Genomic DNA, 13,008 nt, shown 5'->3' with positions numbered 1-13,008 from the left:
GGCTCTTCCTGGGATGCACATGGAATCATGGATTTGAGATAGCCAAGCCCGGCGTTTGGGGGTTTATTGGTGCAGTTTAGCATTCCTTGGGCTGACTGACCAACACTACCTGGCTGTAGGCAGCAATATTGTAGGCAGGTTCAGGGCAAGCTTCTTGCATGCACAGCTCTGTCAAGGTGCCTTTATCCTGGCCTGCAGCACCCCTGCCATTCCAGCGCCAAGTGTCAGGGCTGCGTCTGCCCCATGTGACTTGTCCCTGCTGTTGCCTTTTATAGTTTGTTGGAAGTCAGGCTGCATGTAATGAGGCTCCTAAAAAAAGACACTGGGTCTTGATTTCATCAAAACCCAGCTTGTGTGTGACTGGCTGCTTCTGTGCATTTGCAGTTACCCTGCCCAGTTTCCTGTCTGCAAGAGCTGGGCGCATGCAGAATCCTTGGTTATGTTACTTGAGGCAAAGATCTGAATGTACTTTCTATGCACTTTTCCATCTGCAGTGTTCTTCTGTTCTCCAAGCCAGATGGCTAATGTTCAAAACACTCTAGGTATTGGCTGATTTAGTCAGGCCTAGCTGAAACCAAGCCACATAGTGGCTAAGGGTACCAGGTCCTGCTTACTAAGAAAGACATGACATTTTGGGGCGGTTACCCGAAATCACCCTGTGCAGTAATTAAAAACTCCTGATTGGTGATTCAGTCATCTGGTTTGAGAATCACAGTGTGGGCAATGCACAGGCTGGTGGCTAGGGCAAGATTCCGGTGAGCTCCAAAGTGCTTTGTAAAGCACATCTTTAGGAGGACAAGCTTGGGAATGGCCAGCGGTTCGGGCATTGTCAGCCGTGGACCGTGGTAGCAGGCAATGAGGAGACCTCCCCACAGCTCACTTGCTCAAAGTTCTTCCGACAGGTCTGCTTGGGCCTGTTTTTATGCCTGAACTGGACCTGAGCCCAAGAGTCGTTTTCTGACTAGACACTCCCCTCCCGCCAAACCCGAGTCAGCACTGATGCTTTGTGCCCACGGGAACCAGGCAGTGCCTCACTCCTGCCAGCTGCTGCCCCCTGCCGCGCTGTGCATGTGTTGTGGAGCGAGAGGTGCTGCGGATCCTCGGCACACTCACTCCAAAGTGCACACAGCACAGCAAGTGGCAGGAGTATGGCATGCAGCCACTGTCATGCCCGCCCCTGGGCAGGAGGAGAGTCGACCCACACCTGAAACAACTGGGATGTTTTCAAACCAGACTTGAACCCAACACTTGTAGTCTGGTCCTTCGGGATCGGGTCTGGTTGCAGTGTTCTAGCTTGTGTTGCTGTACAAATGGGGAACTACGAACGTACACTGATTCACCATTACTATGAAAAGTCAGGGTGGGGGGAGAGATTATATCTAATAATGAGCCGCTTCCAAACTTAGGATTTGTACTACACAAAATGTGGGCAGTGTTGTGTAGCCAGAGACCCTGTCACACTCCGCAGCAGCAGGGTACATCACCAGTCTGTTGTCCTTCTGGGGAGACACTTACTCTGATTTCCTCCTCTTCGGGGTCTCTGCTTCTCTGGATTCAGACAAACACGGGGTAAGAGATGAAATGCAGCCTGTCCTGAGCGCTTTGCACACTCTGGGTAGAGTTCTAGAGAAACCTGCCCCACTTCTGAAGGCCTGAGTGGAGTGAAGAGTGGATGCCACCATGAAACCACCACCATGGTTGAACCCACATGCCATGTGCTTTTCTGGAGCGTTCTCAGTAGAACACCTAGGATGTGTACATGGGGGAGACTCCTGTATATCCCCCAGATGATAATGGCGTTGCTGCTGCATTGCTAATAGACGTGAAATGGGTAACAGCGACAGGCCAGGGGCTAGTGTCATGTCTGCTGGGTGAGGGAGCAGAACTGCTCAGGCCAGTAGTGGGTTCCCAGCCTTGGCTGCTCTTACACACATGGGCTTTTTCTAGAGACTCCAAGTTGCAGCCGGTCTCACTGTTTGCTCTTCTTCCTTGCAGGCTTTGTGTGGCTGTACAGTGAACATTCCCACTCTCGACGGGAGGGTGATCCCTCTGCCCTGCAACGACATCATCAAGCCTGGCACCGTGAAAAGACTGCGAGGGGAAGGGCTGCCCTTCCCAAAGGTCCCCACCCAACGGGGAGACTTGATTGTAGAGTTCAAAGTCCGCTTCCCAGACAAAATAGCTCCACAGACGAGACAGATCCTCAAACAGCACCTGCCGTGCTCCTAGAGCCATGGGGACGTTCTGCAAGCAGCAATACTTCCAACACACGTGCCACAGCATCTGAGCTGCACAAAGCGGAGGTGCCCATTCACACTCAAATGCAAAAAACCCACGCTCCTTTCCACACGGTCCTGTTAACCCCAGCCCTTTCACCTGCCTTTTGTCAGCCTCTGTTATACTCTAGCAGTGTGGGATTCAGGAGCTCAGATTCCTGGCTAACTCGTGCTGGGTCTCTGGGCTGGGCACCTTTTCCTGGAGGTCTAGCTTTTCTGCCTGGTCCAAGCAAATGGGCATGGGCTGCGGGCCCAGGGAATTTTATCCGTTGGTGGTTTTCGCATCGCACGCTTTGAAGTCAACTTCCTGGCTAGAGGATGAATTTGTGTCTCCTGGAAAGCGTAGAGATTCCACACAGTGTACATAGGACTTGGAAGGGTTAGCTTTAGCTTCACCTTTCTGAAGCTTGCTGCTATTGGGTTCCATTAGTACCAAGAATCCAAACAAATTCTATGAGTGTGCACAACAAAGGCACGACTTGTATACACCATGGCCACCCTAGCGGAACCGTTTCCAACACAGAACCACAGTACCTGTAGTTTACTGGGGTCCGTTCTGCGGTGCCAGGATTACAGCTGATTATCTTCTGTGCTGAATGCAAACACTGAGCTGCAAGGCACCTCGTTTCAGACCCTCACCCCTCCTGCACTCTTCTTAAAACTTAAGCGTCCCAGCTTTATCGGTTCAGAGCATGTAAGATGGGTGGGAGTGGAGTTGGGCCAATGTCCTATCAGGATGTTGCTGTGCATGCTGGCATGCCAAAAATGTACGGTAGTAGAAGGGAGGGGCAGGGGGCCCAGGATGCAAGCTGTCTTGTTCAGGTGTGTTGAGTTTAAATTGCTGCTTTTATTTATAACCCCATAAGGGTTTTTTTCTGGAGTGGTTCATCCCAACTCTTCTGGGGATCAATTCAGCCATATGAACATCATGTCTGTGAGAACGTAATCCGTGTGTAGCCGAAGTCTAGGTGTACAAGCAGAGCCAAGCGTGAGTGGAGCTGAGGTTTGTTTTGCTAGTGTTTGAGTTACACAGTAGGGATTTAGCAGCAAGAAGAATGTGCATGTAGATGCTTTCCTTCAGGGCAGAAGGAATTCAGGATGTGTTTCGGAGAGGAGCAGGAGGGAATCTGCTTGGGTGGCTTTCTTTTTAAATGCTGTATTTTTTTAAACTTGGATTTCCATTGGGAGAATTTTTATATTTCTTACCTACGTCAGCCTGTCTTGCCAGTGTCTCTGGGGCTGGGTTCTTCATAAAATGAAGCATATTTAACCTGCCTTTGGGACGGTTCAGAAGCTGATCCAAAGAGGCACAGCATTTCTAGTCACACAGACACCGTGCAAGCAGATGGCCATTGCCCTAGGAGTCCTCTGGACGTGAAATGAGAGGTTTTCTCTGGGCTCATTCCCTATGTCTAGGCCTTCTCAGAGCACCTCTGGAATCCTGCATTGGTAAGTCTGAGCTGACTTTAAGCTATCTTGGTTTTAACTGAGGTATTCTGGAGTGTCCGTTGATACTCTGCTGTGGGATGTACACCCCAGTCCGCTATGTACAGATGTACAGTATGTAACGCGTAGGGGGAATGGAATCCAGGGCAAAGACGTCGTTCTGGAGAGGAGGAAACTGTCACACAGCGCTTCATTTATAAACCCGTTGGAATGGTTACAATGATGCCTTGTCCCTCCCATGTTACGTGTTCGGTTAGAAAAACATAAACGCTGTTCAGATAACGCTGACGGGGGGAGAGGAACATGGGGCGGCAGTCCAGGCTGGGAGCTGCTTTGTTTTTCTCAGTTTCAATGAGATCCTGAATGTTTTATAGTGGGTTTGGTTTGTTTTGTTTTTTTTTTTTTTTTGTATTTTGTATTTTTCTTTTTTTTTCTTTTTTTTTGTAATGTCAGTATTGAGAAAAATAAAGTATTTTAAAAATAAACCTGCTGGCAATGTCAGGGCTGGGGCAGGGCAGGGGTTCCTCAAACCTGGTGCTCTCAACACACACACGAGCTCTCTGTAACTTCACATCCCAGCTGAGCCCTGGGTTCTGCCAGAGACAGCTCCCTGCCCCTCCCAGGGGAGCAAATCAGCCCCTGGAGCTCTGCGTAAGACTGGGGATTTGCTCCTCCAACTGACAAGGGCTCAGTCTGTCTAGTCTAGTCCTTCCTTCGCTTCAGGCCATTGCTCCTTGTCCTGCTCTCTTCTGAGCTTGATCCCATCTCTCTGAAGCTCTGCTGGTGCTTTTGGCAGCCTGCTAGACTCCCATATACAGCCCCTAGCTCCAAGTGCAGTGTGAAGTGGCGTTCTCAGAGACCTTTAAAAGCTGGTTTCCTGCATGGACAGTGGGGATCTCTCAGCCCTTTTCACAGGAATAAGTTTGTCCCTTGGCCAAAGTTTCCATCCCCCCAACCTGTTAGTGATGCGGGGCTTTGGCTGACAGCGACAACCCCCGCGAGCGCTGTGTGCGCTCCAGGCATTGCGGTGGAAGGGGCTGCAGCCTGTAAAACACAGTGACCTGGAACCCAGTGTTCTAAAAACCACCGGTTTGAACCTTCCCCCTGAATATCAGCCTTGATTGAAACCAAAACACAGGCCCAGTTGTTCAGCCTCTGCAGCAATGGTGTAGCTGGAGCCCCCCTTAAAATGCTTGGACTAGATGGTCACAATGGTCCTTGTCTGGCCTAGGAGTCCATGAAATCGCTCTGCCTGCACTGATGTCCCATCTCTGGAAAGGGCCAGAGTCCAGGAGCATCAAAATCCACCATTGGTCCTGGGGGGGAGGGGAAAGACAGGGCGGCTTGCTGTCTGCAAATGTCCAAAGGATGAAAGAACGGGCTTCCCCTAGGATTGTCCCCTCTCCAAATCCAGCAGGGCAGCCAGATTTCAAAGGCACTATCCCATGTCTCTGCTGAGCCGAGTAGGGTCAGAAGGTCTTGTAATGAACTAACATACCGTAGATTCTTCTGTGCTAGCACAGTGGGTTTTCAGGATGGATCAGGGGATGCTGGTCTCTGGGTAATTCTCTGTTCGTTCTTTACTTCCCCTTGCCATGGTTATGTGACAGGCCCAGACCCTCATCCACTGCCCCTGGACACAGGAAACTGTCCCAAGCTAAAACTGTCTTTTCCCACCTGCTGCAAAGCCCTGCCCCAAGCGGCGTTCTGACCCTGGGCAGAGAGACGGCCGCAGAGTGCGTGGAGCCCACGAGGGAGCATGCTTTGCCCAAGTCTGTTCTAGCCAAACGTCTTCCTCTGAGCCTCGATCTCACAGGCCATTGCCTAAGCCTGAGCTGACAAGACTGAAACAGGCTTGTGTGCACGAGCTGGGTCGTAGTGGGGTAACTGAATTTTAAGGGCTGGGGCCAGACCAGTGTAACACCCCTGATAACACAGTACGTGCGAATGGTAGACTGAGAGTGCGAACAATATATCACCTCCCAAAGCCGTGGAGCCCAGGCTCTGACCCCCACAGTGCCCACAACAGCTCAGCCTACATGCCAGGGCATCTGACGCCCAGCTAGGTCAGCGCACAAGAATGAGAGACTCCTGTCCCCTTCACCTGGGACAATACGGGGGATGTAGAGAGAGAACATGATCTGCCCTAGGACACGCAGCCAATCGGCAACAGGGCTGCAAATAGAGCCCAGGAGTCCTGGTTCCCGGACATAACCACTAACCCACCTGCCCCCCGGGCAGAGATAATGCTGACCAGCTGCAATTTCAGGTCTCCCTCCAGTCCCAGGTGTCGGGACTGTCCTGTTGTCAGGTCCAAACCCCTGTCCCAGTTTAAGTGAACATTTCCCATCTTCAGGGCAAAGGGACAGTTTCCCCCTGCCCCGATTTGAGAGGGCCCCCAACCTGAGTGGCGTTGTGAGCTGGCACAGGGGGATGCAGGCTTGGCCCGGCTGCCTCTGCATGTGCACCGGGAGCTCTGCAACTCTAGCAGGCTCTGCGCTCCAAGCATTTCTCCTGCTGCTGGCAAACACGCTTTAACATGGGAATCTGGGTCAAGGGGGGGGGGTGTTTGTGCAGTGACACCCCCCCACACCCAAAGGGAAGGGCGGGAGCCAGGAGTTGAAGGGCTCCCACTGGATTCTTTACTGAGCGCTGTCCGTGTGCTCAGCGCTGCACAGGCAGGGCTGGATTAACCTTTTGTGGGCCTGGCACCAAACATATTTGTGGGCCCCCATGGGACCAATGGAGCCTGGCGTGGGGGCCAGGCAGGGCATGGCAGGGGCAGCCCCGCTCTGCCAAGCCCAGTGCGAGGGCACTGTTTACAAACCGGCAGTTGCCATATGCCCAGTGGCCCACCCAGCCCTGTGCTGTCAGCATGCCCCTTCCCCTCGGGGGGCAGGCCCATGCCACACCACACAGCCCCCCCCGACTCCTATGGCCAGAGACCCCCCGGACCCACTATGCCCAGCACCCACCTCAGACCCCTCCACAAATGCACAGCACCCTGCACAACACCAGCCCTGCCCAGCCCCCCTGCCCACAGCCCCACCACAAGTGCCCAGCACCTCCTGCAGAACCCCCACTCCTAGCGCCCCAACACCCACATCTTCCCTGCCCCTCTCAGCCCAGCATCCGCCCCCCAGACCCCTAAGAGACCCCCTCCCCCATGCCCTGCCTCCCGGCTGCACTCCCCGGCCCTGCTGGGAGGTGACCCTGCCGGGCTGAGCCAGCAGCGCAGCCAGGGCTGGTCCCGGGGCCAAGAATCGCTCCGGCCCCTGAGGAGTGGCGCCATCAGCCAGGCCAGGGCCTGCCCCATCCGGGCTCCCTAAGGACCCACTTGCCTGGAGAGGCCCAGCCAAGCCCCCTCTCCCCCCCACTGGCATCCGCCCCACCAGCTGAGACCTCAGACTTGGCGGGCTTCTGCCCCGTCCCAGGAGACTCAGCACCGGGGAGCCAGGTGGGGCCCCACAGGCGGTGGGAAGCAGAGGCTGCCCGGAGCCGGAGGTGCCCTGTGGTCCGGCCAGGAGGCTGAGAGGAGCAGGAGGGTGGGGATGGGGATAGGGATGTAGAGGAGCCCTTGGCTGGCCGGCAGGCAGGCCAAGAGGAGCAAGTGGTGGGCAGGGGGAGCTACCGGGGTCTCGGGGTGCAGGGCAAGCGGAGCAGGCCGGGGCCCCTTCTGAGCATGGGCCTGGCTCCATGGCACCAGTGTAAACCTGGCACTGTGCACGGGGCTGGCCCTGTCCAAGTCCCCCAGACCACCATGCAGCTCCGCCCTGGGCTTCACCCCCCCTTTCCCCCCAGCCAAGAGGAGTGCTGCGAGGCAGGGGGGAGTGGGTTTTCAGGTGGGATCTGACCACAGTCACTGGGGCGGGGCAGCCTGGCCAACGGGGCCCAGCCAGAAGGTGGGGCGCATGGTTGGGGGCAAAGGGCTGGCACTGCCTTTTACATGGTGTGCTGCTCCGGCTGCTGGAAGCCAGACTCCTGCCCATCAGCCGCCTGGCGAGCTCTGTTCCCTGTAGGGTGACCAGGTGTCCCGATTTTATAGGGACAGTCCCGATTTTTGGGTCTTTTTCTTATATAGGCTCCTATTATCCCTCACCCCCATCCCGATTTTTCACATTTGCTGTCTGGTCACCCTAGTTCCCTGGGACACAGTGTGGCCCCTAAAGCCCGGCTCTGGCCTCGCTGCGGTCCCCAGTGTGAGAGCGAATGCCTCCAGCCGCTCAGCCAGGGAGCTCACAGGCCACTCACCTCTCCAGTTCCTTGGGCACCAGCTTTTACTGAGCCCTCAGCTGCCCACGGGACAGGGTAACTCCGCACAAACCTGGGGGCCAAGCAGGAAGGGATGGGAGGAAACAGAGCAGAATCTACCCAGGGTATTTATCCACCCCCTTGGCTGGCTGAGCATCTCTCCAGCACCTTTCTCCCCCGTACAGATGGGCACTGAGCCCCACAGAGACTATGGGTACATCTACACGGCATTGTAAACCAGGTCTGTGCAAGCCAGGCGTATGGACTCAGTGTTTCCAAGCCCATGCTCGAGCGTCCGCACTGTCTGGGTCTGCGTCCGCTCCACACGGCGCAGCCTGTCTGACTTGGGCTCTGCCCCCTGCCCCAGCAGGGATCCGGGTCTGTAGTGCTTGCTGACCCACCCCAGACTGCTTTGTGTGCAGACGGAAGGCAGCTTGGGCTCAAACCTGACTTAGAGCCGGGGCTCAGGCTGTGGTGTAGACGCACCCTCAGGGTATGTCTACACTGCAGCTAAAACCCATCGCAGACCTGTGCCTACTGACGGGGTCTGGGTCATGGCCGTGTAGACTTCCGGGTTCAGGGTGGTGCCTGGGCTCTGGGAGCCTTCCACAGCCCTACAACCCAGGCTCCAGCCTGAGCCCAGATGTCTGCATTGCACGTATACAGCCCCTTAGCCTGCGCCCTGGGAGCCCGAGTCAGCTGGCATGGACCAGCCGCAGGGGACATGTCCTGGGTGACTTCCCCAATGTCACAAAGGGACTCTGCTGTGGTGCAGGGAAATGAACCCTGGGCTCCTGGGCCATCCAGGCTGAATGGCAGGCGGTGAGATCAGGAGGGCTGGAGATCGGGACCCTCTGCCCCCAGGAAGGGGAGGGAACCCTGCCCTCGGGGCACTGAAAACTGACAACGCTTTGCAGGCGGGGGAGCTATCCTGCGCAGGCACCTGGGAGGGGCAGGCAGGACGCAGTGGGCCATTCTGTGATCATAGAATCTCAGGGTTGGAAGGGACCTCAGGAGGTATCGAGTCCAACTCCCTGCTCAGAGCAGGACCAACCCCAACTAAATCATCCCCGCCAGGGCTTTGTCAAGCCTGACCTTAAAAACCTCTAAGGAAGGAGATTCCACCACCTCCCTAGGGAAACCATTCCAGGACTTCACCACCCTCCTAGTGAAATAGTGTTTCCTAATATCCAACCTAAACCTCCCCCACTGCAACTTGAGACTGTTGCTCCTCGTTCTGTCATCTGCCACCACTGAGAAGAGCCGAGCTCCATCCTCTTTGGAACTCACTGTGACGAAGCGGGACTGTTCTTAATGTTTCCTCTGAATAGTGTGGGGGTGCCTCAGTTTCCCCATGGCAGTTCTTAAGTCTCTAGGGGTGGGATAAGGGTGTATGATCGTTGCAGAGCCCTAGAGGCAGGTGTGTGCAGGGGTCTGGACACAGAGAATGGCCGACACCCTGTTTCCTGGCAACTGGTGGCCTGGGCCCTTCCCCGCTGCAAGGTGAGAGCTAAAGGGCTGGAGAACAAAGGAATCCAGTGACCTCCTGGCCCGGGAAAGGGACAAAGACCAGAGGAGGGGGCTGGAGAGAGTTTCAGTTTGGGGCTGGCTGGGGACATGGAGTGAAGTGCAGATGGGGTTCTCTGGCTCCCTGCCCCCCAAAATGGACCCAGCTGAGGGGTCCTGTTCTCTGCACCTACAAGCTCTGTGTTAGACCATGTTCCTGTCGTCTAATAAACCTTCTGTGTTACTGGCTGGCTGAGAGTCCCGTCTGACTGCGGAGTTGGGGGGCAGGACCCTCTGGCTTCCCCAGGAGCCCGCCTGGGGGGACTCGCTGTGGGAAGCGCACGGAGGGGCAGAGGATGCTGAATGCCCCGAGGTCAGACCCAGGAAGGGGGAACCCGGGTGAGCTGCGTGTCCTGCAGACAGGCTGCTCCCAGAGAGGAGACTCCCCAGAGTCCTGCCTGGCTTCATGGGGAGCAGCTCCAGAGCATCGCCGGGGACTCCGTGACAACCCCCTTCAGGTAGTTGAAAGCAGTTATCAAATCCCCCCTCATTCTTCTCTTCCACAGACTAAACAATCCCAGTTCCCTCAGCCTCTCCTCATCAGTCATGTGTTCCAGTCCCCTAATCATTTTTGTTGCCCTCCGCTGGACTCTTTCCAATTTTTCCACATCCTACTTGTAGTGTGGGGCCCAAAACTGGACACAGTACTCCAGATGAGGCCTCACCAATGTCGAGTAGAGGGGAATGATCACGTCCCTCCATCTGCTGGCAATGCCCCTACTTATACAGCCCAAAATGCCATTGGCCTTCTTGGCAACAAGGGCACACTGTTGACTCATATCCAGCTTCTCGTCCACTGTAACCCCTAGGTCCTTTTCTGCAGAACTGCTGCTTAGCCACTCGGTCTCTAGTATGTAGCAGTGCATGGGATTCTTCCCTCCTAAGTGCAGGACTCTGCACTTGTCCTTGTGGAATCTCATTGGATTTCTTTTGGCCCAATCCTCTAATTTGTTTAGGTCCCTCTGTGTCCTATCCCTACCCTCCAGCGTATCTACCTCTCCTCCCAGTTTAGTGTCATCTGCAAACTTGCTGAGGATGCAATCCACACCATCCTCCAGACCATTAATGAAGATATTGAACAAAACCAGCCCCAGGACCGGCCCTTGGGGCACGCTGCTTGATACCGGCTGCCAGCTAGACATGGAGCCCTTGATCACTACCCGTTGAGCCCGATGATGTAGCCAGCTTTCTATCCACCTTATAGTCCATTCATCCATCCCATACTTCTTCAACTTCCTGGCAAGAATACCGTGGGACACTGTATCAAAAGCTTTGCTAAAGGTAAGGAATAACACGTCTCCTACTTTTCCCTTATCCACAGAGCCAGTTATCCCATCTGTCCCTGCTGTCTGCAATCATAAAACTCACCGCAGCAAGAGCTGCTGTGAAAAGCACCAGCTATGGCCCCCCATCTGCCTGCACACAGCTCATATCTGCACCCCGTGCTCACTGCAGACTCAGGCAGCATCCCTGTGCTGGGGGGCACGACCCCAGTCCAACTACAGTGAGCAGCATCCTCCTGACGAAGACCCGGCTGCACCAGGTCCCTCTGCAGCAGCCGTGCTCACAAGCATGGACACCCCCCCCTCCCCACGTCTAGCTATTGCAGCTGTCCTACACTATTTGTAGGCTGGAGCATGTCACGGGCTTTGGGGGTAAAGACCCTCCAGATAAACGGCTTCACCGCCCGCCAGGATGCTCCTGGCAGGCAGGAAACGTCTCCTGTGCCATTCCAGATCATCTGTGCCCTTCAGGTCTGTGAAGCTGCCGGCCACCCTCCTGCCCCATGAGAGCCCTGCTAGCTGGGTACAGTCCCATACCCCATAGGGGTGAGATCGGGGCGAGGGGAAGGCCAAGCTAGTCAGCTCCAGCTCTCAGAGGCCCATCCCCAGGGTTTCCCTCAGGGTTTGGCTGCCCTCTGGCGGCAGATGCAGGGAAAGAGACAGTTTAAAAGCCTCAATCACCTCTCATGGGAGCGGAGCGGGGAAATGCCCCAGGGCCCAGTTCCTTGGTGTAGCCAGGGATTGTCCCCGGGGCGACGCTGGCCTCACACGTTAGTCCACCCACGCTCCCTCTGAGCAGCGACGCTAACGTGCTCTGGGAGGGATTAAGACGTGGGCACTCAAGGCCTGTACCCAGGGCCTGGCTCCTGAAGTCACAAGATTAACGCAGAAGCTCAGCCTCCATTTTAATAAGTGCATTTCTAGCCCTTGTGGGTGTGAGGAAACTCTTGAAAAATGGCCCAAGCATGGCCAACACAGCCCGCACCTGCCCGAGTCTGCAGAGAGCCTGAGCCCATCGCTCTCAGGGGGGGGCGCTGCCCCGAGTGTAACTGACACAGAGACACTGCCCGAGTCTGCAGAGAGCCTGAGCCCATCGCTCTCAGGGGGGGGCGCTGCCTCGAGTGTACCTGACACAGAGACACTGCCCGAGTCTGCAGAGAGCCTGAGCCCATCGCTCTCAGGGGGGGCGCTGCCCCGAGTGTAACTGACACAGAGACACTGCCCGAGTCTGCAGAGAGCCTGAGCCCATCGCTCTTGGGGGGGGGGCGCTGTCCCGAGTGTAACTGACACAGAGACACTGCCCGAGCCTGCAGAGAGCCTGAGCCCATCGCTCTCAGGGGGGGGCGCTGCCTCGAGTGTACCTGACACAGAGACACTGCCCGAGTCTGCAGAGAGCCTGAGCCCATCGCTCTCAGGGGGGGGCGCTGCCCCGAGTGTAACTGACACAGAGACACTGCCCGAGTCTGCAGAGAGCCTGAGCCCATCGCTCTTGGGGGGGGGGCGCTGTCCCGAGTGTAACTGACACAGAGACACTGCCCGAGCCTGCAGAGAGCCTGAGCCCATCGCTCTCAGGGGGGGGCGCTGCCTCGAGTGTACCTGACACAGAGACACTGCCCGAGTCTGCAGAGAGCCTGAGCCCATCGCTCTCGGGGGGGGGCGCTGCCTCGAGTGTACCTGACACAGAGACACTGCCCGAGTCTGCAGAGAGCCTGAGCCCATCGCTCTCAGGGGGGGGCGCTGCCTCGAGTGTACCTGACACAGAGACACTGCCCGAGTCTGCAGAGAGCCTGAGCCCATCGCTCTCGGGGGGGGGCGCTGCCTCGAGTGTACCTGACACAGAGACACTGCCCGAGTCTGCAGAGAGCCTGAGCCCATCGCTCTTGGGGGGGGGCGCTGCCTCGAGTGTACCTGACACAGAGACACTGCCCGAGTCTGCAGAGAGCCTGAGCCCATCGCTCTCGGGGGGGGGCGCTGCCTCGAGTGTACCTGACACAGAGACACTGCCCGAGTCTGCAGAGAGCCTGAGCCCATCGCTCTCAGGGGGGGGCGCTGTCCCGAGTGTAACTGACACAGAGACACTGACCGAGTCTGCAGAGAGCCTGAGCCCATCGCTCTCAGGGGGGGGCGCTGCCTCGAGTGTAACTGACACAGAGACACTGCCCGAGTCTGCAGAGAGCCTGAGCCCA

The 13,008-nt window shown here is 56.4% G+C and overlaps 1 protein-coding gene across 4 annotated transcripts in view; it reads left to right on the top strand.

The window, feature by feature from the left end:
• Positions 1-4,207, top strand: part of DNAJB5 (DnaJ heat shock protein family (Hsp40) member B5) — a 30,625-nt gene extending 26,418 nt beyond the window's left edge. For all 4 annotated transcript variants that reach the window (XM_038403729.2, XM_038403728.2, XM_043514699.1 and 1 more), the window contains exon 4: positions 1,996-4,207. In XM_038403729.2, the coding sequence (XP_038259657.2) occupies positions 1,996-2,229 (234 nt within the window). In that variant the 3' untranslated portion in view covers positions 2,230-4,207. The remainder of the gene's footprint in view (positions 1-1,995) is intronic.
• Positions 4,208-13,008: the final 8,801 nt, after the last annotated feature.

This window comes from Dermochelys coriacea, chromosome 5 (genome assembly GCF_009764565.3).
Source record: "Dermochelys coriacea isolate rDerCor1 chromosome 5, rDerCor1.pri.v4, whole genome shotgun sequence".
Lineage (NCBI taxonomy): Eukaryota > Metazoa > Chordata > Testudines > Dermochelyidae > Dermochelys > Dermochelys coriacea.
Note: the sequence above shows the minus strand (reverse complement) of the source record. Positions and strands in the feature narration are given on the sequence as shown.